General features: G+C 34.8%; 1 protein-coding gene and 1 long non-coding RNA gene across 2 annotated transcripts; one reads left to right on the top strand and one right to left on the bottom strand.

The window, feature by feature from the left end:
* The first annotated feature begins 1,303 nt into the window (after nucleotides 1–1,303).
* Nucleotides 1,304–10,485, top strand: LOC112567586. Its single transcript, XM_025244281.1, has 9 exons — nucleotides 1,304–1,370; nucleotides 3,217–3,573; nucleotides 3,844–3,974; nucleotides 4,448–4,634; nucleotides 5,680–5,925; nucleotides 7,111–7,518; nucleotides 7,997–8,038; nucleotides 8,339–8,380; nucleotides 8,537–10,485. Exons 1-9 carry the CDS (start codon nucleotides 1,304–1,306, stop codon nucleotides 8,602–8,604), a joined length of 1,548 nt encoding a protein of 515 aa, XP_025100066.1. The 3' UTR covers nucleotides 8,605–10,485.
* Nucleotides 10,486–24,766: 14,281 nt separating this feature from the next.
* LOC112568525 lies at nucleotides 24,767–26,144 on the bottom strand. Its single transcript, XR_003100115.1, has 3 exons — nucleotides 26,058–26,144; nucleotides 25,568–25,642; nucleotides 24,767–25,037 (listed from the first exon to the last, which is right to left on the bottom strand). It is a non-coding gene; the product is annotated as an uncharacterized LOC112568525 (long non-coding RNA).
* Between the last annotated feature and the right edge of the window lie 483 nt (nucleotides 26,145–26,627).

The raw sequence follows: 26,627 nt of genomic DNA, 5'->3' as shown, positions 1-26,627 counted from the left end.
AAACATAGCACACACATATATAAAACAAGCCCAGGAAAGGATTTGTCCTGACGACAAAGATTACTTTTTCTGATGTTGTTATTCATTAGCGTTGGCTGTACAACATGAAATTCACCAGAAATTTCTTGCATCTATTCCTCTTTTGTTTATTTTTCTGGAGTCAATATTTTGAAGGTAAGCATTTTCTAAACGATGTTCTATCAATTACATCAATATTCGTACTTTGTCACATATACACCGTTGAAATCAAATCCTTATTACGGAAAAAGCAAAAACAAAGACAAGAAATGTTTCACAACGAGATAATGAGGGGAAAACCTATTAGATATGAAAACTTACGAGAATTTTCTTGCTTTTTTTCACAATTTGTTTTTAGAGAAGCACTGACTTTAAGGATTAAATAAACACTTCTGTGACAACACAGTGGAGCATTTTTTCTATGAATTAATTTAAGAAGTGTTACTATGCTCCCACAAAAATAATTAGTCTCGTTGTTCTTTCTGGATGAGGCTTAGAATTTTGTGAACGACCGTCTTAAGTGTTTTGTGTTATCGAGTAGAGACGGACTGCTCAACAACTGTGGTTCGTTCTTGTCCCTCTTACACATCATCACACCACCACTACAACTATCACGATCATTGTTATCGTAGCATTTATACTAGCATAAAAAAATAGAATGAAATACAATATTTTCTAGCAATATTTCTATCTTAACAGTAACAACAATGACCACGACAACAACACAAGAGCCAACAACAGAAGGTATTTTTTCTGTTATAAAAGGACTAAAATGTACGACTAATATCTTTTACTGGATTAGAAACGAGAGAACGCTGTTGTGTGTTTCTTTTTAGTTTTAAAGTAGTGCACTGTTTATATATGCATTGCTGTTGGCAAAATTGTTTTCCTTTTCTGCAGACAACTATTTTTTTGCTTCAAGAAAAAAATCAAACAGCTTATTTACATATAATCCTAAGGAATTGCATGTGTATCATGTAGTCTTCTAGTCGCTACAGATTGCTGTTGTTCGATGGCCGATGGTGAACACTAAAATATAAATACTGATTCAAGTCAGCAGACTGAAATACTTAATGAATTTTAGCCGCTTAAAAATTTCCTCGTGAAACAAAAGTACTATTTAGAAAACGAATGTCCTGCAGTTAACTCTTTTTTAACACGTTAATTAACTTGCAGGTTTGTAAGTTACATTTGAAAGCACTATTTAAAGCCTTCCTTTGCTTTCCTAAAATGCAAATAAAACGATTTTTTTTTTGCAGCCGTAGAAAACTATGCTGCATATATTATGACGTGTCCGGAATACTTCGCAGATGGAGAAGTGAATACAGTCACGTGCGTTGTCAACATGACAAGTATCTCAAATGCTCAATGCATTCTCCCACCGTACAGTATTGACTTTACGTTCACCAGTGTTTCTGGAATACCAAGAATTTTATGTTCTTCTGCCTATCCTAGCTCACATTGCGTACCCCAGGGGACATCAGGAACTTGCTTTTGTGCAAATCGCACTGGTGACATGTTGACATATCAGTTTAATTTCGTAGCAAATAAGTACTATGAAGGAGAGAATTTTACATGCGACGTCCGTACACTATTCTTAATACCTCCAATCAAAGAAAGCAGTCCTCACTGTTCAAGAATCAAGCTTGGTATGTATAGCTTACAATACATTAAATGGATAGAACGGTTACATAAACAACAAACTGTAGTTTAAAGCGTGTTTGTAGTGTATTAGCTTTTATTGCAATCCTCTTGCTAGTAGTAGTAAGGAAAATGAATATGACAATCAAAAGTTGCTAATTTGAAGTTTGTTTTATTTTTGACTTTAGTCTCGATTGTTTAAATTTAGCAGAATTACGAAAAGAAGTATTATAATCTCTTATATGTCAAACAAGTGATTTTCGTATACTCATAAAATAAACTTTCACGGTACGAAAAAATTCTCTTCTTATGGGAATACACTATTTATTTAACACTACCCCCTATACCAAAAGAGTAAGAAATGTGTAGTTTTTACCTAGCTCTGATTGTGTGTATCTGTGCGTCTGTGCGTACGTGCGTGCGCGTCTGTTTCTGGGATAAAGACATCTGTAACATGAACACCAGTTAAAGAAATTTAATAAAAGAATTTGTATGTGGACAGCAAGTTCTTCAACAATAACATCATCACCAACGTCTCCAACCAATGGTAATTTACATTTTCCTTATTTATTTATCCTACTAGAATTTTTTTTTCTCATCCTCTTAAGATTTAGCTTTTACTCAAGGTAGCATTAGAAAGGGAGCTCATCTTAATCGTTGATAATGTTTTACTTTTTTTAGTGGTTCCTCATACTTTACAGACTTTCAGCCAACTTAAGGCGACGCATTATTACATTGTCACTTGAAAACAGTAAGGTTATATAGTATTTGAATTAGTATACTCACTTTCAAAGAGGAACTTAATCTACCCACCAAACAGTAATGGTCGGTACACAGCATGACCCACAACAACTAGACTATGATAAAATGTAGTTTTGTTTATACGTAATTATAATTTAACAATAATTGTATAAGCCGCCAGATCATTATAACTTTTATTTCTAAGACACAAATGTATGAACGATAGACTATTTATTATCACATTTTGTTTTCTTTACACACAGGAGTGTTCTCTTTAGGTATACGACTGGAAAGTGAAGATAAAGTCCACATTAGCATTTTAAGATACAATTCACTTTTTGTTATTTAAATTTAAAAACCAAGATTTATTTTACACGGTAGAGCTTGTTCATAACCGTCTATTTTGTTGTCTATTGTATTGTTTCGAAAACATTAAAGTATTTTAACCACAAAGCTTTATAAGCAATATTCGTTACTTTTAAAACGCACATAGGGAAATGGTGATACTGTTCCCAGTTGATATCGTTCAAGTTTGTGTTTTCTCCAAGACGGATTTAAAAAGCTTCAATGCATCAGTGCTACGAACAAAGATTCTTTACGCTGTTTAAAAAAAATTAAATGGTGGGTGACACCATAAATAAGCAGACTTGATAACCACTGGAGGAGTGAGCCCAAGGCCGTTCAGGTTGGCATGAGTGCGTCACTCCATTAGCTTAACCCTACGACTGGTACTAGCCCAATGTTATGGAATGCCCCGACATGACATTAGAAAAAATAAGTAGCCCAACTGAACAAATATTTAACTTTATTCTTCAGGAAGTCCAACAGCTTTGTGTGGAACAAGTGACAGCTACTGGGAGATTCAAGAGGATAAACAGGACAATACTTTCACCTGCGTGGGACTGTCAGCACAAGAAACAGTATACTGGTACATTTGGGACCAAACTTCTTGGAACTTTAATCTCGGTTCATGCCCTCCACTTTCAGACAGCAAAACTCCAGCTGTTTGTCAATCGGTAGCTTCTACTATTTTCAGTCTACACAGACTTTCTGATGATACTAGCAAAGTAATCCTCAACACAAGCGCGGCGCCAAATACTGCGTTATTTGAAAGAGGACGTCTTATCTGCTCTGTCCAAAACACTTCAGCCGGGTGTAGTTTGGACTACATATGTAAGATTTTTACTGAGAATTTCTTTTTTATTTTAATGCGTAGTACCTATTCGGTTCGGCTACGCATTAGGTTATTGGCATGATTCTGATTTATAAATAATCGACTTTAAATATGATATACAAGAAAGGAAATAAAGTTCTCTTAGCTAAATTCATTCTTTATCTGCTTTAAAATGTGATGCCTTAATTTTCTTTTACCTTTTTTTGAACATATGTCAATCAGCTAATGGTCTTTTTTTGCGAGTATATTTATCGTACTCACATTTCTAGGCCCCAGTGAAAATATTTCATGCACGGTTCAGTTCAGCAACTACACTTGGGCTGTAATTGGAGAGTGCATAATTGGAAAAACACGCTCAACTCAGAATAGATATCGATGTGAGTGGATCCAGACTAAAGAGGTAATTTGTTGTGTACAAATATGTGTCCTTAATTTTGCTTAAAATAGGTAAATAAATAAATGACTATACTTCTCAGCCACGCACTACACAAGATGTAATTTATGAAGCAATTTGATTAACTTACCATATACTGAATACTACTGAATAAAATAAAATCACTCCATTCTAAATGTAATTTACGTCATTATACCTTTTAGATATATTCAAGCTAATTTAATCGCTTTGATCGGTCGGATTGTGTATGTGTGTGTGTGTTGGGGGGTGCCCATTATCCGTGTTAAGTTTTTGAACTCTCCTCAAGTCAGGGTCCCTTTTGTCGTGTATGAATTTTATAAGAAGAAAACCGTTCGCTTTGGCATATAATGGTATTAAAAATACACTCGACCTCTTGGCCTTCTTGCGATACAAATAGGAAAATAGCTTATTTATTAGCCACATTTCTCGAACTATTGTCTACTGTTTACTAATTACAGTCATCAAGAGAATCAGTTCTTCTTGGCAACATATCTATGCACGTTGTGAATCTTAATGAGAACTTTGTCGGTGGATGGTGCAAGTTCACCAGCTACCTGCCATCTGTGGGTCAGTACTCTTACCGTGTGACCCTTGTTCCCAGTGAAGTCACAGTCAATGCAAGTTTTACTGGAAATAACGAAATACGTAAGTAATGTGTTGAATATACACTAATATTTGTGCAACCTGTATCTCTTTATCGTAACGTTATACATTTAGACTACTTTTTAGGATATTTTAAAAACGTTTTGCAGCCTACAAAAAAAAATCGAAAATCTTGAAAAATATTACAAAGCGAAAACAACCATGAAACTTTTTAATAAAAGTCGATTAGCTCTGAAGCTGATTTTTGAATGATCGTTTTGTATGCATGAGATTAGGATTTTTACAAATTTGAGAAGCAATTATTTGATAACTTTTTTTGAAAACCCTCGCAAAGTGGCGATTACTCTTTTGTCACAACTTTCACAACTGTTGTATGTCATACATTCTTCGATGCTATTACGCAGAAGGAACGATGGTCGGCTGATTGGTTACATTTAATTATCAAAGTATTTTGGGGGATGTTTTATTTTTGCATTTGTTACTGTTAGTGTCGGGTGTAGATATGTGCGCTGTTACTAAACTTCTTTTTAGTGTGCCTTGTGTTGGGAATCATTCTTTTCTTTTGTTTGGTTTGGTTTTGGTTTGTTGTTGCTGTTGTTGTTGTTGTTGTTGTTGTTGTTGTTGTTGTTGTTGTTGTTTGTTTGTTTGTTTTTTTTTTTGTTTTCTTTTGGTTTTTGCATCGGGAAATATGAACAAAGCCAAATCAGATTACATGATATAGAGAAGTGTTGTTTGTGACTACTGTTTTGAGACAGACGACTTGGGGCGGGTACGACTTATTCATTTAAGGTTAGCAGACGAGAGGTTTTTGTTATGGTCGTCGAGTGTTACTGTATAAGAAAGCAATGTAAAAACAAACAATGCATTAATCTTTAAGTATTAGGTCTTACATTATTGTTATTTTAAACGAAATTAGTGTTTTTAGTGTTTCAAGTATGAACATTTTTTGTAACTTGACTTAAAGTGTAAAATAATCAAACGATACATATGGTTAGTCCATTACATTCTGTATTTTTGCGAGGAATAGATAAGTGCAGGGAAAACAATGTGCTTTGGCTAGTGTAATTTCCTATTTTATTTTTATCAGGTCACCCACACAGCACACCGTACCACAACTGTCCAAAGTTTGTACAAGAAGGCGGTGACCTCAACTGCACTTGTTTTGTCAGTGACCTGGGTAGCCCTCCTGGTGTACTACAATGGAATTTAACTAATTTAGCACAGTTGCAACTGTCGAATGTACAGGCTTCCGATGATTCTTCCTCACACATCTGCCAGCTCATATGGAACAATACGCTTGTTCAGTTTGTGGAGTACATTTTAAGACTGACAAGTGGGTTCAAACAGTTTCTCGATTTGTCTTAATCCTTCTTATTACTGTTTGTAAATAGGTATCTGCAAATGCGGCATGAAATTCATACAATCATTGTAAACAATCATTACAGTTGTTGGTATTATCTCAGTCTCTCCGAGGAGTTTGCTTATGTCACAACAACAGGGAAAAGAAAAATAGTATTAACCCAGTTAAAGGAAAGTTTTGTTTTGTTTTGTTTTGTTTTGTGTTTTTGTTTTTGTTTTTTTGCATCGCAGGTGGTGTAACCGCTAAAACTCTAAAAGAGATATGCTGCTGCAACTAAGTAAAGAAGAATATGTTACAAATCTCAGTCTCTTATAATTTTTCTTTCTGAATCTAGGTCTGAAGAAATCATTTAAATTCATTTTCAAGATAAAGACGTTAACTTTCAGATTTGTGCGTTACACCTTTTACAAAATTAATGAAAACTTTTTTGCATTTCTAAAATACGATCGAACGAATGTTATATTTGCAGTCATAGCAACATGGCGCAGATATTCTGTCGAGTCCGGAATACTTTGTAAATAGAGAATTAAACACAAGAACGTTTGCCGTCAACAGAAAGAGTATCTAAACTTAACAGTGTCTTTTTCAACTGGTCACGATTGACTGACAATTATTAGCATCTCTCAGAAGTCTTTCTTTTGAATTTTTTTTTTCATGCAGCTATAGTCGCGATCATTCAAATTTAACTCAACAGCAATTAGAGTAATCGCACTATCTATTGTTTCACATCGGCGAATTTAGATAAGAAGTCCATAAAATTTCTTGATGTAAAATATTTTCCCGCAAAATACAATACATAAAGTAATCTGACGCTACTTGTTTCTGTAAGCTCCGAACAGTTTTTCTTTTTTTTTTTTCTTATTGCTCTTTGTGTGTTTGTATGTAGGGATGGGATGAAAGAGAGAGTGAGAGAGGAATATGTAGCATCAACAGCAGGTTATGACATTAAGCAATAAGTTGCATTTATTGACAGCAAGTTTAGCAACAATAACATCGTCACCAACATCTCTAACTAAAGGTAATTTTAATTTTTTATGCTACTAGAACACCGTGTCCTAATTATGTTAACTAAATATATTACTATTTAACAGAAGTATTTTTCTCAAAGTATCGTTAGAAAGGAAGCTGATTGTAATCTAAAAGTGTTTGCATTTTTAGCTGTTCCTCAAAACGACGGTACTCTGACATGTCCGTCAGTGTGGAAAGACCAGGAGACAGTGACTCTGACCTGCGAAGTCGATGCTTCACATGTGAACTGCGCAGCTTGTCCAGGTCTTTCAGGAAAAATCTCGTTCAACTTTGTAACACGTGGGGGCTCACAAGTTACCACCTGTATGATCACCCCCTACCTGGATTCTGCGTGCGATGGTGTATTTAACGAACAGGGCTGTCGGTGTAGAGAGAAGACTGCCAATGACACGTACATCTTGGAGTACACAGTAACTGCTGACGTCCACATGCACCTGGGAGGGTCCTGGGCATGCGTGCCTGTATGCCTGGATTCAAATTACGTCACAATAGCTAAAACAATAGCAACATCCGGTAACTGTACCAATGTGTACTTTGGTAAGTACGAAGTATCCGCCTTACTTTAGCATACCTAACTGATCACAATGCTCAAAAAAATTTAAATACGTTATTGCAGAGAAAACGTAATAAAACAATATTTTGCTACCTAATAAAAATATTTGTGGACGTGTTTACGGCAGCTATACAATTATAAACAAAGGTGTTTATATTCTTTGTCTTATATGTGGTATACTGCAGACCAAGAACGTTCACTAAACGTGACTGTCTATATAGTATCGGTGTTAGTTTTGTTTCTTTTACGATTTTATGACAATGCAAGGCTTTGATTTTTACCACCAACATTCTTTGTGAACAGCGAAACACCTATATATATAATAACAGCTAGTGTGACAATTATAAAATAACATATTCAATCACCTCGAACTCTGCCAAGAATAACTGAATGACTTCAAAGGTAAATGGAAAACATAACGAGACAAATTTACTTTTTGAATATCTTAATGTCTGTTTTCAGAAACACCAGAAGTGACAAAAACAACCACAACCACAGAAAAAGGTTAGGAGCAGTCTTTTGTTTTGTATGCGTGTGTGTATGTGTGTTATGACACCTAGAAATAATAAAATTTAAAATATATCACATGACAAATAATGTAGTCCCGTTATGTCCTTAGTTATTTATGTTTGCAATTGATTGTTGAAACTGATTTAGAACACCTAATAACACTTGCTAAAGCCTTCATCCTCAATTTTCCGTTTGTTTTAATTAAATATATAAACTTTAAAAACATTCCGTATGAATGCCATTAAAGGATTTCAAAACTAAAAATTTAATTGACACATTGCGTTATGTTTTCAGTTACAACGGTGACTACAACAACGACTTCAATAACCGCAAACGGTACTAACAAGTTTAAAGTATAGACATTTTCATTTCTTTTATGTAAATATTTATATTCTTTCATATCTTTCATATATATATATATACTCACGATTTTTGTTATTTATACTTATTATGAATGACTTTTTATTTTAGCAGTAACTTTAACTGTTGCAGCAACAACAACAGTGACAACATCAACGACAACGAAAATTACTACCACTGGTATTTTTTTCTTTTCATAGTAATAAAACAAACCTGTCTTTTATTTATATAAAAAAGATATATATTTGTATGATTGTGTGTAAAATAAGATTTTCTTAAAATCACGTGCAAGTCCACGGCGCTTTCACGGTGTCTTTTAAGTCTGATATTTATATTTACCAGGGTTAGTAGTCTATACAGATTGTGTCGTTAGAGGAGGCTGCTCCGGTACATTTACTTTTTAAGTTTTTTCCGGTCTCTAAATTTAAATGATAGGTACTACTTAATGCTTACAACAAAGAGCAAATTGCGAGATACCAATATAATGCAGAGCAAACTTAAGCAACATCTTTTATTAAGAGAAATGAGACAAAGACCTGTAAAGATGTCTGCTTCGACATTAACAGTAAGCATAATGTTAGTTCATTAGTATAAGATTCAAGAATACTTTTTAAAAGATTTTGTTATTATATTTATCATTTTTTGCAGTACAATCGGCGCCATAAGAAACAAATTCTGCAGAAAAATGATGTTGACGGGATTCTCAAAACGCCAAATAACTGCAGACATGACTTAAAGTTACTTGATTAATTATTCATTATTACAAGACCCTCAATTAAAATAAATACATGTAAACTTTTGTATATAGTACTTTTACGTAGTGGATTACATATACTGTTTATTTAATTAAATTTAATGATCTTTTGATTCTTATTGCAGTGAGGTATTGCATGTTAATATGTTTTGAATTAATGTTATACGTATATCCAGTATATTATAAGTATATATATATTGTAATTCAGACTTTTTTAAACTATGTAGATTATTTTTAGACAATAATGATAATTATTTATATATCTAAGACACACATCTACATTTAAAGTCACTTATAAATAAATTGTTAAGAAGTATTTATTGTGAATAAGATATGTTTTTCAGCAGAACTCTGTATATTATTAGAGCATATTTGTAACCAATCTTTCTATTTGCTTATTCCTTGAACTTGTTCAATTTATTTAATGAGCACAAAAACACAGTTGCGGATCAGCTGTTGATGCTTAAGTCAAAGAAGCAGTGACTGGGTAAAGCCTTCTACTGCTTTTAACCTAACAACTAAGTATGGGTAGGTTGTGTAAGTCATAGTTGTTTCCTTTCTAGTAATAACGCAGAAAAGCACACGCAGCATTGTAAGGTTCAAATTCTATTGAATAATAACCCTTTATTTTTAAAAGCCATAACAAAGTTTCGAAACTTGTAATCTAGTATTTTTCCCCTGTAGACATTCCTATTACATATCTATTCGTATCTTTGCCCGTTATGAGACACCTAATGTCTTAGCTCAATTCCTCAGCAGCATTGGCAACTGGATTTTAAATTACTTTCTCAATGAATTTGCTTTGACACTACTTAGGCTTATCGTTCAGTATTCTTTACAGTGTTTACTGTTTCCTTTTTTTCAAACTTAAAAATTTAACATATAGATCAACATTAATACAAAATACTTTCTCTTTGTTGTGATTGTAAATTATGTAACAACGCGTTCTTTTTTGAGGAAACGGCAACTGTATTTGTCAAGGCGACCATAAAATTAAGTTAAAGAAATTGTTAAACATTTTAAGTAGTGAAATTTCGCTGAAACGCAGTTTCACAAGAGACAGGCGTAAGTGAGCTCAATATGTATGCCACGCACCGTCGTTTATATTTTCCTATTATATCATCGTAATGTGTTGTATTTTATCTATTATTTGTTAGATGTTTACCCAACAAAGAGGTTTTAAAAATATCTTTCTTTGCCTGCTAATTGAAGTCGAAGAAATAAATAAACGGCATAAATAATTAAAATCTCTTGCCATTTTATATGTTTAAGGCTGTGTGTAAATTAAGGATTTACAGAACAGATAGCATGCTCCAAGCTGTCTCCACCGTCGTGGGCTATACTACCATAAATCTCTTGACACAATACTGACGAGATCATGGGATGACCTTTGGATTAAATTCTTCTATCACTGTGAGGATGTATTTTATTGGTTGCTCTCGGATAAACCTTTCCATTTTTTCGTAGAACAGTTCACCTCTTCGTCCCCAATGTACGAAATCCTGATGATGGCCATGTTATGCGGCGACCCGGACAGAGATGAGCCTGCTTGAGACAAAGGACCATCTGAAAGCTCCCTTACACGGCCATCTGCTTGCGGATAAGCTCCTCTCAACTGGGTTTTGTTAGATGCAGATGCTCAAGGGCTACACTTTGTGTTTCAGTGGCAAGGAGACCAACCACAAGCACGATGTCTTGTCCTCAAACCACACACTCATCAAGTTTATGAAGATAAATAAAATATCAAAAAGAAAATCTAGAACAAACCTAAAATCTATGAAGCTATTTACCAGCAGTTGTTGTTGCTTGTGCGTTTGTATAGTTGGCACTCTGTAAGAAGACAATATCTTCGTTTTACTGAAAGTCTTGCTAGTACTGTGTACATGACTCGAGAATGTTCTGAGTAAATTCTTCAATTTTGTGTAAGAAGAAAATTCTCACTGTGTGCACCAGTCCTTCTAAGAAGCATGCATTTGGTTTATAAAAAATACTTGGTTAAAAGAGCATATCTACCACTAGGCTTATACTATACTTCCTAGTTGGTGTCAAGGTGTCAAGGTACTTATTAAGGTCCTTATTATTGTCAAGGTCCTTATTAGAGCTCGTAAATCCCGAGACAGGAGACAGAGAATGGAGCGCATATAAATCCTTTAGTTCATATTACTCACGCCACTTTCGAATGGCAGAGAAGGTCAGGTACGACCTACAATGACAATGACAATGACCGACTTTATTTTTCCAAGCTGGCGATTTGAACATGAAAAGATGCTCTAGTAACAAAAGTAAAAGTTAAAAATAAAAATAAGAAATAAAATTGGTTGCAAGGTACCGCATTAAATGATGTCAACTTTAAAAGTATTAGCAGGAAGGAAGGCATGAGACAATTATACATATAAAATATAAAACAAACAAAATATTACATCAAGAATAATCATGTGTGCACCTACAGCATCGCAAACACACACACACACACCACTGACATTATCTGATGTTGAGCAGCTGGACTGCAAATGGCACAAACGAGTTTAGGTGTCTGGTACTTCTACATATAGACATGGTGAAATGTTTACCTGAGCTTAATAACACAAATTCTCTCGTCAGTTCATGCTTAGGTTTTTACAAAATGCATGAAGCTTTCTTTACTGTGTGCTTTATCTTATGCATCTTTCATCATATAAAAAATAGTTTGTTGACGAATACGTGAACATGTGAAAATACTCCAGGGAATGTTAAGATTGCTGGAAAAATTTATGATCCGAATTAAATGATCACGGAGGCAGTCATCGTCTCATATTCGTCTCAGCGACCTGCATAAATGTGCACAGATTATTTTGTGAAACGTATGGGCTGAGTGTTCTTTAGTCTTTTTCTTCTGGTAACTTGTGCTGGTAGATGATTGGGGAGATCAAAGGGGGTGGAAACAACATTATACATTATTCCCTTTTTGCTTTGCTGTGACATTAAGTTGACTAGATTGAAAGTGTCTGCCAGGCCAGATGTTTTTGTGTGGCACCTGAGAATATTACTTTTTTCTAGAAGCTTTGTTTATTAAAGGTTTATTTTTTGTACCTGTTTGTTTCATTTGTACCTGCCACTCTTTTTTACTATCACTTCTGTTACTGTGATATAAAGTACACTAAATCAAAGATGTCAATTTATTTTAAATACACTTTTGTGCTGCTTACCTAACCCTAACCCGTTGTGATGCAACTTAAAGGTGCTTGGAGGATGAAGGTTTGGGGGAGTTTAACAGTCAATGAAGGAAAAACTTGTAAATGATTATTTTATTTTTTTCATTTCCGTGCTGGTAAAGGTCGTTTGAGGAATGTCAAAGTAGACAAACTTACGATGCTTGGGCGTTTCGAGTAAATGTCCCGCAAGTAATTCAATAGTACTTCATACAAAGCAATTGGTTTCAAGTTTTCCTGTATAACCTTAGAAGCACCCTCTCATCGGGCACTTCTTGGGGAACGCCTAGCTCCTTCTCTTCGAAGTCGGCAATAAACTCATAAATTTCTTCCCGTTGCAGTCAGTAGCTATCACCATATGTCACATGTAGCACAAAATATGGCCTTAACAGCCTTGGACTTTTCCGGATTCTAAACAAACTGTGGCCGGATGGGTGTTAACTGAAGAACATATAATCTAGTTTTTTTTATTGTCAAGTCAGATCGTTAGAAGGACTCACGTAAGGCTGGTAATCTGAATAACAATAAGAATTTGCTGCACATTACAACAATTGCTATTAAATTCTATATATTGTTTATAATGCTTGTAAATATTGCAGTGAGATGTAAGGTATGGACGTTATTATATCAATATAATAGTATGGAAAAGACAAAAGTTTGATTCTTCCTGGTTAGTTTAAAGCTCTGCATTTTTTTAAATACACGCTTTTTTATTATTGTCCCAAAAACATTATTAAAGTCTAATGTCTTCACTTACTAAGCAATCCTATGTAAAATCATTTTTAAAAAGGAAACTAAATATACTTTGAAATGTCCTCATTTTAATGAAATGATTTTTACAAACCACATCTTTGAAAATATTTTATTTCTAAGTAGAGTTACTGTCATTTCAAACCCATCTGTTATTTATGTCGAATATAGTGGCCGGTAGATTATTTTGAACTTGTAAATTTGCTTCTCATAGTAAGAGAAAACCTGCTTTATGTGGTATAATATCGGAATGAACAAGCATGTAATTTAAACTTTGCTACGTAAACTGTTTTAATGATAAAAAACTACGCTAAGCAGAGTTTAGAATTTTTCGGAAAAAAGGTCAACAGTAACAAATCCCGCCTTAAGCACCTGCGGAGACCAGATTTATGGCCAGGTGTTATGTCTCCTCTACAAAATATTGGCGACCCACCCAAGCCAAAGGGTTGTCGATATGCAGGGATCACGAACTAAAGGCAATAAAAATCATAGAGCTTACAGACTGCAGATGGGTTCTGAGAAATACTAGCAAAAAAATTTTTTTTTTACATGGCTCTAACTTTTACAGGTAATTCATCTTAGCAATAAAAAGACTATTTTCGATCGTTTTATATTTTATGTCTGGAAATGGCGTGTAACTAGCTATCAAACAAGGCCAAAGTCCCTCCTCTGTGCATGTTTTTGCTTATGGCTTTGATTGTAGAAACACACGTTAAATGTGCGTTAGCCGCAACCTTTGCATATATTTGCGCATGCGCAGCTGCGAGTATTCAACTAACTTTCCTCCCAGGAAAAGATGGATCGTTAGTCACGTGACTTTACTACAACGAATATATAGCCCACCGCCCTTTGCTGTAGTCAAAAGCAAAGATCTCTTCGGCCAACGAAATAATTTGTTGTCTTGTAGCACTAGGACAAATCGTTCTTCATCATGCAAAAAAGGCATCTTGTCCTCCTTGGCGTATTTTTCTGGAGCAATTATTTTATCGGTTGTGAGTAATATACTTCAAAATTACTGTGATATGTTTAATTACAAAAGCATTTCGAATTATGTTTATTAGTAATGACTATGTTGTACGAATATTAATATATAATTTCAAGCTGAACACAGCTAAAAGACAGTAGTTTACATTAGTTCTAATATACGCAATTTTTTTAAATAGCAAAATTATGTTCTTATCATTGAAATCTCCCGTTGTTGCCTTGTGTTTTGGTGTGCAGGTAAAGGCAATACAACAGACATAATTACATCATGCCCTCAGTACTTAGAAAGGGAGGAAGTCAACACGATCACCTGTGTCGTCAACAAAAGACATATTTCTGGCTCTAATGCTTCTAACACAGTATTGTTTTTTAACTTGTATCCTCGAAATACTGATTTATGTTTCGCTAGATTTCCTCCCACAGTTTGTGCTCCTACAAATAATAATAGTACAGTGTATTGTTTTTGCGCAAATCAAACTGCTGATGCATACATATATCAGATGAACATGTTAATTAAGGCAAATGACTCTCATGTTTTCACTGGAGGAACGATCAACTGTCGATTGTCACCATTACCTGCAAGACCTCTAGAAGTATATGTCAGCCCTACCTGCAGAAACATCCAGTTTGGTATGTACGACTTTTTCAATCTGTATTTACTGTTTCGGTACAGATATATATTCCTGAACAATATTACAAACACAATTCTCTAAATATGTTCATCACAAACTTGCAGACGTAGACTTCGTCAATATCTTCCTTTTCGAATTATTTCTATTTTTTGTAATGAACTTAATCGGCACACACGCACACCATGACATAATCTTTAACTGCAACAAAATTTAGCTACAGTTCTAATGAAACCCATAAAATATGTTTCTGTCTATTAAATTAGAATTTATATAACTCTCAAGTTGCTAAAGATTCGTAAAGATGCATTTTTGTGTTGAGTTACATAATTACTAGGTTGTTACAAGGAGTAATTTTTTATGCTTGATGTTGTGATTTCTTGCTCGACTGACCCAATCCTGTGTAACCACAAGAGACTTGTATGTCACGGTTAATTACTTGTTTACGGATTTATAAAGCTGCATATCATGCCTTCATTAAAATATCTAAGTTAGCTACTTCTGTCACCTCAATTATGCTACCGTCTTTAAATCAGTACCCAGCAAACGCAAGATTCGGCCAAGCTTCGGCCAAGCTTGGGCATAGCTTTAACATTGGCCCAAGCTTGTCCGAATCTTGCATGTTGGCTGGGTATGTTCTGTAACTAACCATAATATGCATAATCTAATGTTTCATTGTGCAGGCAAAGGTCCAAATGATTCAGATATTGTGACTTCGTGTCCACAAATATTTGTGACGAATGAGGTCAACAACATCACCTGCGAAGTCAACAGTAGTATTTATATCAACTCGACTGGTCGTAATACAAGCCTTGATTTCATACACAGAAGCACTAATTACAAGACAACAGTAATGTGTTCGACTTCGTTTCCTCCCAGGTCATGTATGCCAAGCACAGTGTCAACCCCCTGCTTTTGTGCCAGCAAAACTAACAATACATATATATACCAGTACAACATGATGGTGTATTCATCCTCCGCTAATTATTACAAAAGAGGAATGATATACTGTAGACTCTCTCCATATCTGACACCATTTCCTCAGGAATACGTCACTCCAAACTGTCTAAGTGCAAATATGTTTGGTATGTAAATTCATGTATATTTATTTCTTTGTTTTAAATGCATGTCTAGTCTATTTTGTTTGACGGTTTTTGTTAGCTTAGGATCTGACTTTATAAATATTAAAAATTAAAGAAGTTATTTTTTAGTAAATTCTGAAGCCTTTAAGTGCTCAAAATTATACGTTGAATTTTATTTGACTGTTTAGCTTTCACAGGTTCAGGTTCAGGTCATTCGGGGTCTTCGGGGTCGAGTGGCTGTGACACAACCTGTGCAGGTGCAGTCGTTGGGGGTGGCTTGCTGCTTCTTCTTGCTGGTGGAGCTTGTAAGTGTTCATTAGTGTTACATATTACACTGCAATAATCATTTTTTGCATAAATACATAAAGGCATATGGTTGTTTAAACAATACCTATGAATACATTACTGATTACTTTCTAACTATACTGTTAAATTACAATATAACTTTATTACTTCTTAATTGTATTACAACATAAAAAGAAAACTACCAAAACAATGATGGTTTTGCCTTTGCTGCTAACAAAAAAAAAATATGTTTTGACAATGAGTACACATTTTAACGAACACAACGGAACTAAAAACTATTTTTGTTTCAAGTTTAGGGAGAAGGACACAGCTACCAGACATTACAACCAAAAATAAGTTAACATGCCATACGGCAGAAATGGAATGGTATTTTATTGTTCAAGAGAAATATTGTTAACGTTCTCAAAAGTGTTTATTTAGGAAAAGTAATAGATGTACGTAAATTGTCTGTATTAGCTCACTTGTTATGTGCAAGCATTTTAGTATATTTTTACAAGATTTAGAAGCAGTTTGTGTGAAAATATAGCATTTTTTAAAACTGTTTGTAAAAGGTGATTATGAAAAAAAGACTAATGATTTCATAATACTTGTTTCAGATAAAAAGAAAGAAGTTATAATCAGAGTGATTTTCCGCTAACTTTTTGTCACAACCGCATAAAAGTAAGTATTTAGGTAGATGCATAGATACATAAACCAAAAAAAAATGTTGTTTTTTCAGTTTTTCAAGCTAATATTATAACCCTAAAATATTGATTTCACGTTAATAAGACAACGAGATAATATTTTTAAAGACCAGTTATTTATTCAACAATATACGAAAGTTCATCTTCATTGTAAGTTATTTTCTTAGTACATCTTATTTTAAAGTATAACTATTTTTCTTGTTCGATTGTTGTAAACTATTAGATGTTGTCTCTAATAAAAAGATTTCCCACTTACTAAAATAATTTAGCCCTATATTTTCTTCATCAAGCAAAAATAAGAAAATATTTCCACTCACTATGGCGGGAACTGGCACTTGACCTCAACCTCATTGCCATGTCTTTTTTTTCAGCAAATCCCGTCAGTGTACGAAGAGACTGCTGTACATATTATTGTTTATATCTTTCAAGAAACGTAAATTGTTTTCACTCTCTCGTCGTTTTTAATCTCGTAACAAAGACTTAAGTGTAAACAGAAGGACCGACAACTTTTACCGTATCAGGCAATGAGTCAATATCTGACTTGCCTCCCTTATACCTTATTCACGGCGATAGTTTGTTTTTTGGGTGAATAATAAAGTTTTATTAAAATTGATGTTAAAAATATGTTCAAGCATACCAGTTTTAATTCTTTGTTTTACAAGCATTTTTCTAAGTTGTAAACAGCTATCTACGAAAAAAATCACTACTTAGTAGAACTAGCATGTTGCCTAACACTACAACTTAATTTTTAACAAAGGTATATTACATGTTCAAAATGTGAATAAATGTACATATAGTGTTTTAAAATTTAGAGATTAGTTGAATGACTAATGACTGTACTTTATGAATGCCCACTGTAATTCGTGACTATATTATATGTAGATCAGTATAATATTAAAAAGTTATCTTCATTACAATCATTATCATCATTATCACCATTTTATCATATATACATATATGCACTATATGTATATGTATAGCCGAAGTATTTTGCTGTACATATTTTGTATCATCACTTAAGAGCTAAATTTATAGTAATTAGGTATTGTCTGCTTATTAATGTATACTTCGTTTAGGCTAATAGTCTTAGATTCATACAGATTAGAGGTTTGGAATAACTTGAATAAAACATCAACTGCTATTTTAAAGCAATCTAGTGGTTGTATTAATTTTAAGCGACTACGTAGATCAAAGAGAGAGGGAGAGACAGACAGAGACAGAGACAAAGACAAAAAGAGACAGAATAACGGAGAAAGTTTGAGTGCGCGCGTGTATTGTATATGTGTATATGTGTGACAGAGAGAAGGAGAGAAATTATATCAACATGTATACATGTACCTTTTGTATATTATTAGCAAATGAGCCCTACCTTGTATTGCACTGTCTTCTCTCTCTCCCCCCCCCCTAATCTTCCATGCACCCTAAACACGGTAAAATCGAAATAATGGACATAAAAAGGTAGCAAAGTTTTCTAATCTGCTTTAAAGCTACCATTTAATAATTGTGATTTAAACTAAATTACCAGTAAGCGTAATAGTCAATACAGATCAAGATAAATACTGTCTGATTTTGAGCAGTCTTATAACAAAAAGGTAATGGAATAGTAATTTTAGAAAGAGTTTATAACTTACGAGCGCGTGCACACAAACTAACACACACACACACACACGTGCACACACACATTTAACCTCTCGTATATGCGAGCACACACACATACTGTCTCGCTCATATAATTTTAAACAAACGCACTGGAGAGGGATCACACACAACAAAAAACACACACGCACACTCACACTCATGGACACACGCATGCACTCCCACACAAGCACACAATCCCCTAAATGCTTTTTTACCTTGCGCGAAGGACCTTTAGATAGTTCTCACACACCAACAGTTAGAGAAATAAATTATGATCCAGCTACACTCAGGTCTCTTATGTTTGAGTAGCGGAAGATTTTGGGTTTTGTCCTGTCCTATCGATTCACCCTTAACTGACACATAATAAATTAGAAAGTAGCACCTCTAGAACAAATTCAAATCTCTACGTCCAGCACCTGGCCACAATTTAACATTCTAATCTTATCAAACGGCTGGCTTAGTGCCAGTTGAATAAGTGCCTTTTAAAACCTAAACAAAGTGCACAACATGAAATTCATGTTACATTGACAGCACACTTAGAAAGTTCCGAAATGGAAGGTATGATCATTGTTTAGTGCGCCTAGCGTGTTCTGAGGACTTTTCTAAAAATGATAGGTGAGTTAAAATTTAAGTGTATGCTTTGCTTTATTTTATAACATAATAATATTACACCTTTCATAAATTCAGTATTTCCATTTCCTTTGATCAAAGCTGTAATTTTGAGACATAAAATTCTTGTTTTTAGTATATTTAGATATTGCTAAAATCTTCAGACTACACAAGAAGATATATATCTTCCAATGCAATATGTTCTAATAGCAAAAAAAAAACAACAAAAAAAAACACACACACACGTTCAAAATTAGTCATATTCACTGATAGTAGGAACAAATATTGTACCTAGATATAAAATCTTCATATGTTACTAATTAAAATGCTGTAGATATTTGTGGGAGCTGCTGCCAGCGCTCTAACCAGTGTCTGACCCCGCATGACCTGTTGTTCCCCAGGCTGTGAACGAGCACACCTACGTTTTAGCAGGCACGCGAGCTAGTGTGACTGACGCAAACCTTGGTACCTGAAATGTTCGGTGCAATGAAGCGCATGCGTGATTAGTAGGTGCTAGATGGTTCTTGTTGGGTCACTGAATTAAGTAAGAAAGTGCTTCAACCTTGATTTTGCACCATGGTGAAAGATGAAGAGGGTAGTAAACCGAGTTATGCGAAGAAAACCTCCGGGACAGGGGGACAGGTGCCAAGAAAACAGAGAGAGAGAGAGAGTCCTAAGACGAGATCTGAACCCAGAGCTTCTCAGTGCAGTGGTAATCGAGTGTTTTAACCACTACACTACCGTGCGCCTCTAGATTGATGTTTATAGATACCTCTACATTATATAAACCTCAAGAGAAGCTATGTCGGGTGTGTGTCACCTTCAACCAGCATATGTTAGTGTTTGATCGAGAGGAATCTAGTTTTCAGCGTGTGTTCCGGTGTGTATTCCCGGTTTTTCCGCGTGTTCGCAAGTTAAGACTTTGTGCTGCACTGTATGCAATTGCTGTATTTGAAAATATCTTTGACTGCAAAAGCTTTTGGAGAGGTTGCTACGGTGACACAAGTGCTTGGGACTTAAGCTTCGTCGCCATTTAATATCACATTTTCTTCTTTTACCGTAACAGTATATAAGCTCATTTATATATCGCTGTAAACCCCGATTTCACTTAACAAAAATAGGAGAAAATAGTGTTGGGACAGACCACTGTTAAATGTGTAGGTTCAGCAAGTCACTTGAATCAACCAAAAAAACAATTTTCTGTTAAATAGGTATTTCTTGGTTAAGACTTTTTCACTTTTACTAGTTATGCTGGTAAAATTTAATTAAATACATACTAAACTATTGAGATCAAACGTAAAAAGGTATTTAAATGTGAAGGGATTTACGAATGAGTGACGGAGGGTCTTAATATGGATATTAAATATTCAACTAGCGCGTCATCATATGTTCTAGAAGCTGAAAAAGTTCAATGTAATAATGTTCAATGTGTTTAATGCTCAATGTACCATCCAATAAATTAATTTTTATGCAACAAATTGCTAGTTGGTTCATGCACTTACCATGTATACTTCAGAACAAAGTCAAAATGAAGGTGAGAAGGCAGCTAAAGACCGAAAATTCGTCGTTTTTGTATCAGTGGTGATGGTCACGCCCACTTCTCTCTCTGTTCTCTTCTTCGTCTGGTCCTGGGGACGGGGATGGATTGTAACCTTTAGTGGTAAGCAATGCAGCCACAGTACTGTTACTAACATTTCTTTAGCGTATCAGTGTCAATTTTGAATAAATTTACACCTACAATTTACACTGTTGGGAATATGAAAAAGGTTTCGGATTGAGCATAAAGTGCTTTGAGACGATTTTTAAAAAAAAACAGAGGGGGGTCATCTTTTCTTCTGGCAAAACAGTTCGCTTTAACTGATATATTAAATCTTTTAAAAACCACTTCATTAATGCTGTTGATTTGAATAATTAGGGTATACACAAACATATTTACACACATTAGTCATGTGTTTACCATCCGTTTTCTTCAGATGAAAAGCAAAAAGCATTTGAAAAGCCATCTACACTCGGAAAGATCGTCTATGTTTTTCTACTGGGCGTAACAGTGTTCTTTTGTGTCTTCCTCATCTGGTCCTGCCGACGAGGTTGGACTTTTACATTAAATGGTCATCTTGAAGTACCAGTGTTCTTTCGCAACCTTAATGTTGATCTCTCATCTGCCCCTGTCCAAATTTATAAATGTTCTTATAAGTATTTTTATTTAAAACTTTCTCTTTTTTATCCTTCTTTCTTCCTTTCTCCGTTACTTTAATATCTATATATATATAACACGTTTATTTCAGGTACGTCCAATGAAAGGACACAACAAAGACCCCCCAGGTCAGCAAAAGCTTCATATATATATATATAAAAGAATTATATACCTCAAAACTTTTTACATAAAAATAATCTCCAGAAAATTATCATAAATGTAAACTCTTGGTTTTTATTTATAGTTCAGATAAATATTTTTGACATATTTTCTATTTTACAATTTTTTTTCCGACTAGGTCGATGCATTCACGAATTTCCTATGTGAAGTCATTTTATAATACACTTTTGTAACTTCTTTAGAGAGAACATAATAAAAGAAAATACTTTCCTAAATCCTAATGAATAACCGTTTCCTCTTCCCGAGACGCAGCCGCCATGCTCAAAAAGTGGTTAATGCACGAGATCGTAATCAATGGCTTTACTTTTCTTGTATCCTGTTGCCTTTACATTGTAGCATATCCCAGAAGAATCCTGATCTCAGTGTGTTTTGACCTTCTTTTGTGTTTGCATATAGGCTTTAATCTTGAAAACAGACAGTGGCTATTTCTTAGCTTAGCCTAGTGTGTAAAATACCCCTAAACTCTCTAGATTTGTCATATTATTTGAAGATTTCAAGGAATGTCGACAATGGATAAAAAGAAACCCGTGTTTTGTGTAGAAAATGCCCTAAACGTTAATATAGGATAAAAAGAAAACGTATAATCAGATGAAAATATGTGACGAGTCTTTTTCCATTAGATGTACTCATTAAAATGCTTGCTAAAATTCTGGTTCTTTGATTTCAGGACGAATGTGTCAGATGAAAAACCGTGCAATGTGTGTGCAGTAAAGTTTAAATCGAACAGAGGTATATGTATCTCCAAGTTCTTGTTTGAGTGCACATGAATGCCTACGTGCTCACCATTATGTATGTGTGTTCGTGTGAAAAAGAGAGAAAGAAAAAAAAGGAAGAATGGTAACTGCGTTCGCCCATGTGTACTTGTGATTGTTCCTTCATTTATATATTTACTTTCAGAAACTAATTCAAAATTACAAAATTAAATCCCTTAGTGATTTCCATCTTCATTTATTTCTTTCTTTAATTTATCATCTCTTTGGTCCGGGTGATAAAAGCTCTTTCTGTAGAAAGTTTGACTAAATATATTGCTCCACAGGTAAAAAAGACGCGTACATCACCGATTGTGAGGTAACTTTACCAAAGGAAGACACAAGGGTTACTGAAGCTTACACCACTTATCAAACGGAAAGTTATAGAGTTGCTAAACTTCACAAAATGGAAGCCGTGGAAGTTCACGAACTTTACAGTACTTTGAAATTGGAAGAGGTGGGCGTTAATAAACTTTACAGTACTTTAAAACTGGAAGAGGATAGATGTAATGAACAGTACAGTACTTTGAAATTGGAGGACGTTGGAGTTCATAATCCTTACAGCACTTTCGAACTGGAAGAAGTATGAGTTACTGAACCTTACATGACTTTAATATTTAAATGATGCATCACTGTAATTGTTATATGTTCCTTTTTTATACATCTAGTAAACGTTTCTTTGTCAATTGTCGACAGTTCAGATGGTTTGCGTCCTTGTCTCCATGACAGCTTCATCTTTAGTTCTCTAGGTGTGTCGCAACTTTTAACTGTTCTTGCCGCCTACCAGCCGTTGTTGTATTTCAATCTACTGTTGATTTTGTATTTTATCATGTTAATTTAAATCTATACTACCATGCCTAACCCGTGTATATAAAGTTTGTTCAAAGAATTTCAGTATCTTATTTATCTTTTTTTCAAATGAGACATTGATTATAACAATCCGGCTGTAAGAAATTTTCTTTCAAGTACAAATATTTTCTCACCACACTTGTAGTGTTTTATCATCGTTGGACTGATTATAACACATGTATTCGATCATACTTCTGTTATCTACTCATAGATTACAAGCGACCTTGTTTGTGTGTTGTCACACTAGGGTACAATGTGCTTGTCAACCCGACATTTTAGAAGAAGGAAGTAAAATATGTGTCGCATGTCTCCTTATCACATGAAATAAGTTAGGTCAATCATGTACTCACCTCAAATTTTTTGTCATTGAAGTGAAGATTAGAACATCATTTACCACCTTGTGTGGAACGCCAGTTTATTTTAAAACAAAGTCAGCACACTGCACTTAAGTTTTACATTCCTACAATCATCACAAACGAACCTACTCATATTTTATGAACATCATCGGGGTATCCTAGTTTCACTTTAGACCCATGTATGTGTTCCCTCGGTCTCTCTGCGAGTTTACTTCAAACACAACAGCATTAACTAATTAAATTTTTAGAATAGTTTAATCGCCTTTCGCTTTCTGGAAATAAATCAGAATTTCTATCAACATTAAGTAAAGTGGTTCTGCTCACCTTGATGTGAAGGTGTTACTGTCACAAACATGCTGTGTTTGTGTGTCACCTGTGTTTGTGTACTTGTACCCGCTATGCTGTTCTTGCGTGTTAACTCTGCTTAGTGCCCGGACTTTCACCTTCTACATACTAATTGTGTTTGTTAAATATGTTATGTGTAAGTGTTTGAGTGGGTGAATAAGTTTCTGTGTGTGTTTTGTGAAATTATGTGCGTAAATGTGTCCGTCTGTGTGCCTGAGCTTCTATGTTTTACGGAAATCGTATTTGTGTGTGTATGTGTGTTCGTTCTTGTGTAAGTGCGCACGTTGGTGTGTCTATGTTTTTCGGAAAAGGAGAGAGAGTAAGTGTCTGTGTGGTTTGTATGTTTGTGTGTGTGGAGAGAGAGAGAGAGAAAAAAAAAATAGTGGTCCCATATAATGATGTCTTCATATGTATATTAATACCCTTCTTTGTTCATAGTGAGCAAGTAGACATGTGCAAAAGTTGGCAGGGATATGCACATAGGTCTAATGCGATGTAAGCCATGGCAGTTTTGATATATATTTCTATATACTTCCGCGTTATACAAAAATAACTCACTTATACATACCTAGCTATATGCAGGTTGTTTGTTCTTTCCGGTCTTATCTACAATCTCTTATTAGCTAAAACCCGTTAAAAGCTATTTAACAAAAATTTAACTTTGCATTACCAACTTTGACTAAATTTTGTATCTGAGAGTATTTATGTAATCGATTGATAAACATATTATTGTTAGAAAAAATTATTCATTGGTGTACACATACGCACTAAACTATCTCCCGCGCGCACACACACACACACAGACACTAACATTTACTACATTTTTTTCAAAAAAGTATTCGCGCTTTTTCTCTACACCTCACAAGAGACAAACTGTTTATAACCTTTTACACAGCTTCGCGATGAAGGCCTGATACTGCCGACCATTATCCTACATCCCCGAGTGCATTCTTCACACCAAGTTACTCGAACTGAGCAGATAGGTCTCCTACGTGCTTTAAAAACAATCGTCTGTAACACAAATCGTTCTCACTTTTTCATTTTCATCACGAATCCACACACCAGAAACTGCATCATTTTCTTTATTGACTGTCAGTCAGTTATGAGGACGAGAGCGTGAGGCAGGCTGACACAAAACTGCTTGAGTACACGATAAGATGTTAGCTCGTGTGAACTGCACATTATGCAACATGTCAGCGTACACAACAGCTTGTCCCAGCAGCTCACTTACATATTCTGACACTGCTTGAACTTGAGCGTTTTTCGCAGGTCAGACCTGTACAGCAAGGGGTAATAGTTGATGTGCCAACACCACAACCTTGCCCAGCTGTTCGACACTGCAACACACAACCACACACACAGAAACACACACAGCACAAAGACACACAAAGCGCTCATTATGTACTTAATTATTTCATGTAAGGGAACGATAATATGGAAATGTATCTCGCTTTATAATGTATTGAAAATTATCAAGATATTACATCACGCTCACACAAACGTAAAATCACACAAAGAAACCATAAACCGAAATATTTTTTTATATACCTACATTGAAAGCAGCTCGATAAAAAATAACTTTCTGAAATGTTGAAAAACGAGCTTAAGAAGAAAATCTTTTTACATTTTCACGTTTCTCTTGGTTGATACTGCAACACACACACACACACGTATACACACACACACACACACACACACACACACACACACACACACACACACATCATACTGTACTAAGTATACAGTTAGAAACCTCTGACAAGGGAAGACATCCCCACACCTTTGACCGCTAGTTACACGGGAATCACATGTTTCTAATTTCTCCTCTTGTCAAGATGAATAACCTATCATTTCAATATTTACTTACGCTAGTGGTTTGTGCTTCAGACATCTGCCACTCTGTGGCTACAGCCATCACCAGCAGAAGCACAAGAAGTTTCATCTGTGTTTGGAAAAAAGGAAATAAAAGTTTGTTTTTTTTTTTGTGGGGTTTTTTGGGGTTTTTTTGGTTTTTTTTTATATATAATCACAAAAATATTGGTTCTTGAGGCCAAACTGGGTAACAATTGTATGATGTAAATATAAGTGTGAGAGAACATGTTGCACGTGTTGAATGCAAAATGTTATATTGTAACAGAAAATCATGTCTGAAAACACAAATATAAACAGTAGTACCTAGGTACACCTTAATGATCAGGTAGATTGAGTCGCAAAGAGGAATTCTACAGTTGGTCATCATTGCATGGTTTATACAAATGCAGCACGACAATTTACTTAAGATATATCGTTTAGTTAAATGTTTGTATAAAGATAAATTAAGGTTTTCAATGAAATTTTGCATTTTACAATGTACTTACCGTTTGAAGAAGGAGCAAGTCAGTGGAACAGAGAGAACTTTGGTTGCAATGTGTGTGCCGTTAGTAGATAGCAGGTTGAAATATATACTTTACTTCGTGAGGAAGAGATTAATAAATCAAGACTAAGCTTGTCATAAGGAAAACCGTTGACGAATTTTAAACTATAAGTTTGACAGGTGAGTGGGATGATCAAAGATAACTTAAAGACAATTCCGTTATGTATGTGAAAAAGTTTTGAACAATAATAATCCTTATCCGGGAGAAAGCCTTCCTTGATGGCAATTGATTTCCAGCATTGTCTTCGCGTATATATTTTTATATTTCTGTGAATTAACGAATTTTATTCATACATTGATCTGCAGCAGCTCTACTCGCAATACGTGTCTGTCCTTGTTTGTATGTGTAGGCGTCAGGCAGGGGACGCAATCATCCGTGTTGCTGCACGTGGCTAGTTACCGGACTTCGACACACGTGGCTCTCATTGTCGTCGTCGTCGTCATCATCATCATCTCTCATTTTCAGAAGTGTCATCTGACACTGCCTTCTCGCATATTGACTCATGTCTACATA

Source organism: Pomacea canaliculata, linkage group LG7, assembly GCF_003073045.1.
Source record: "Pomacea canaliculata isolate SZHN2017 linkage group LG7, ASM307304v1, whole genome shotgun sequence".
Classification (NCBI taxonomy): domain Eukaryota; kingdom Metazoa; phylum Mollusca; class Gastropoda; order Architaenioglossa; family Ampullariidae; genus Pomacea; species Pomacea canaliculata.
The sequence above is the reverse complement of the archived record's forward strand: the minus strand, read 5'-3'. Positions and strand labels throughout refer to the sequence as shown.

Coding starts and splice junctions, on each gene's coding strand:
- LOC112567586 (XM_025244281.1), top strand. CDS start 1,304: ATGACGTGTCCGGAATACTTCGCAGATGGAGAAGTGAATACAGTCACG. Junction 3,574..3,843: donor GTGTAGTTTGGACTACATAT/GTAAGATTTTTA, acceptor TCACATTTCTAG/GCCCCAGTGAAAATATTTCA. Junction 5,926..7,110: donor GTACATTTTAAGACTGACAA/GTGGGTTCAAAC, acceptor TTGCATTTTTAG/CTGTTCCTCAAAACGACGGT.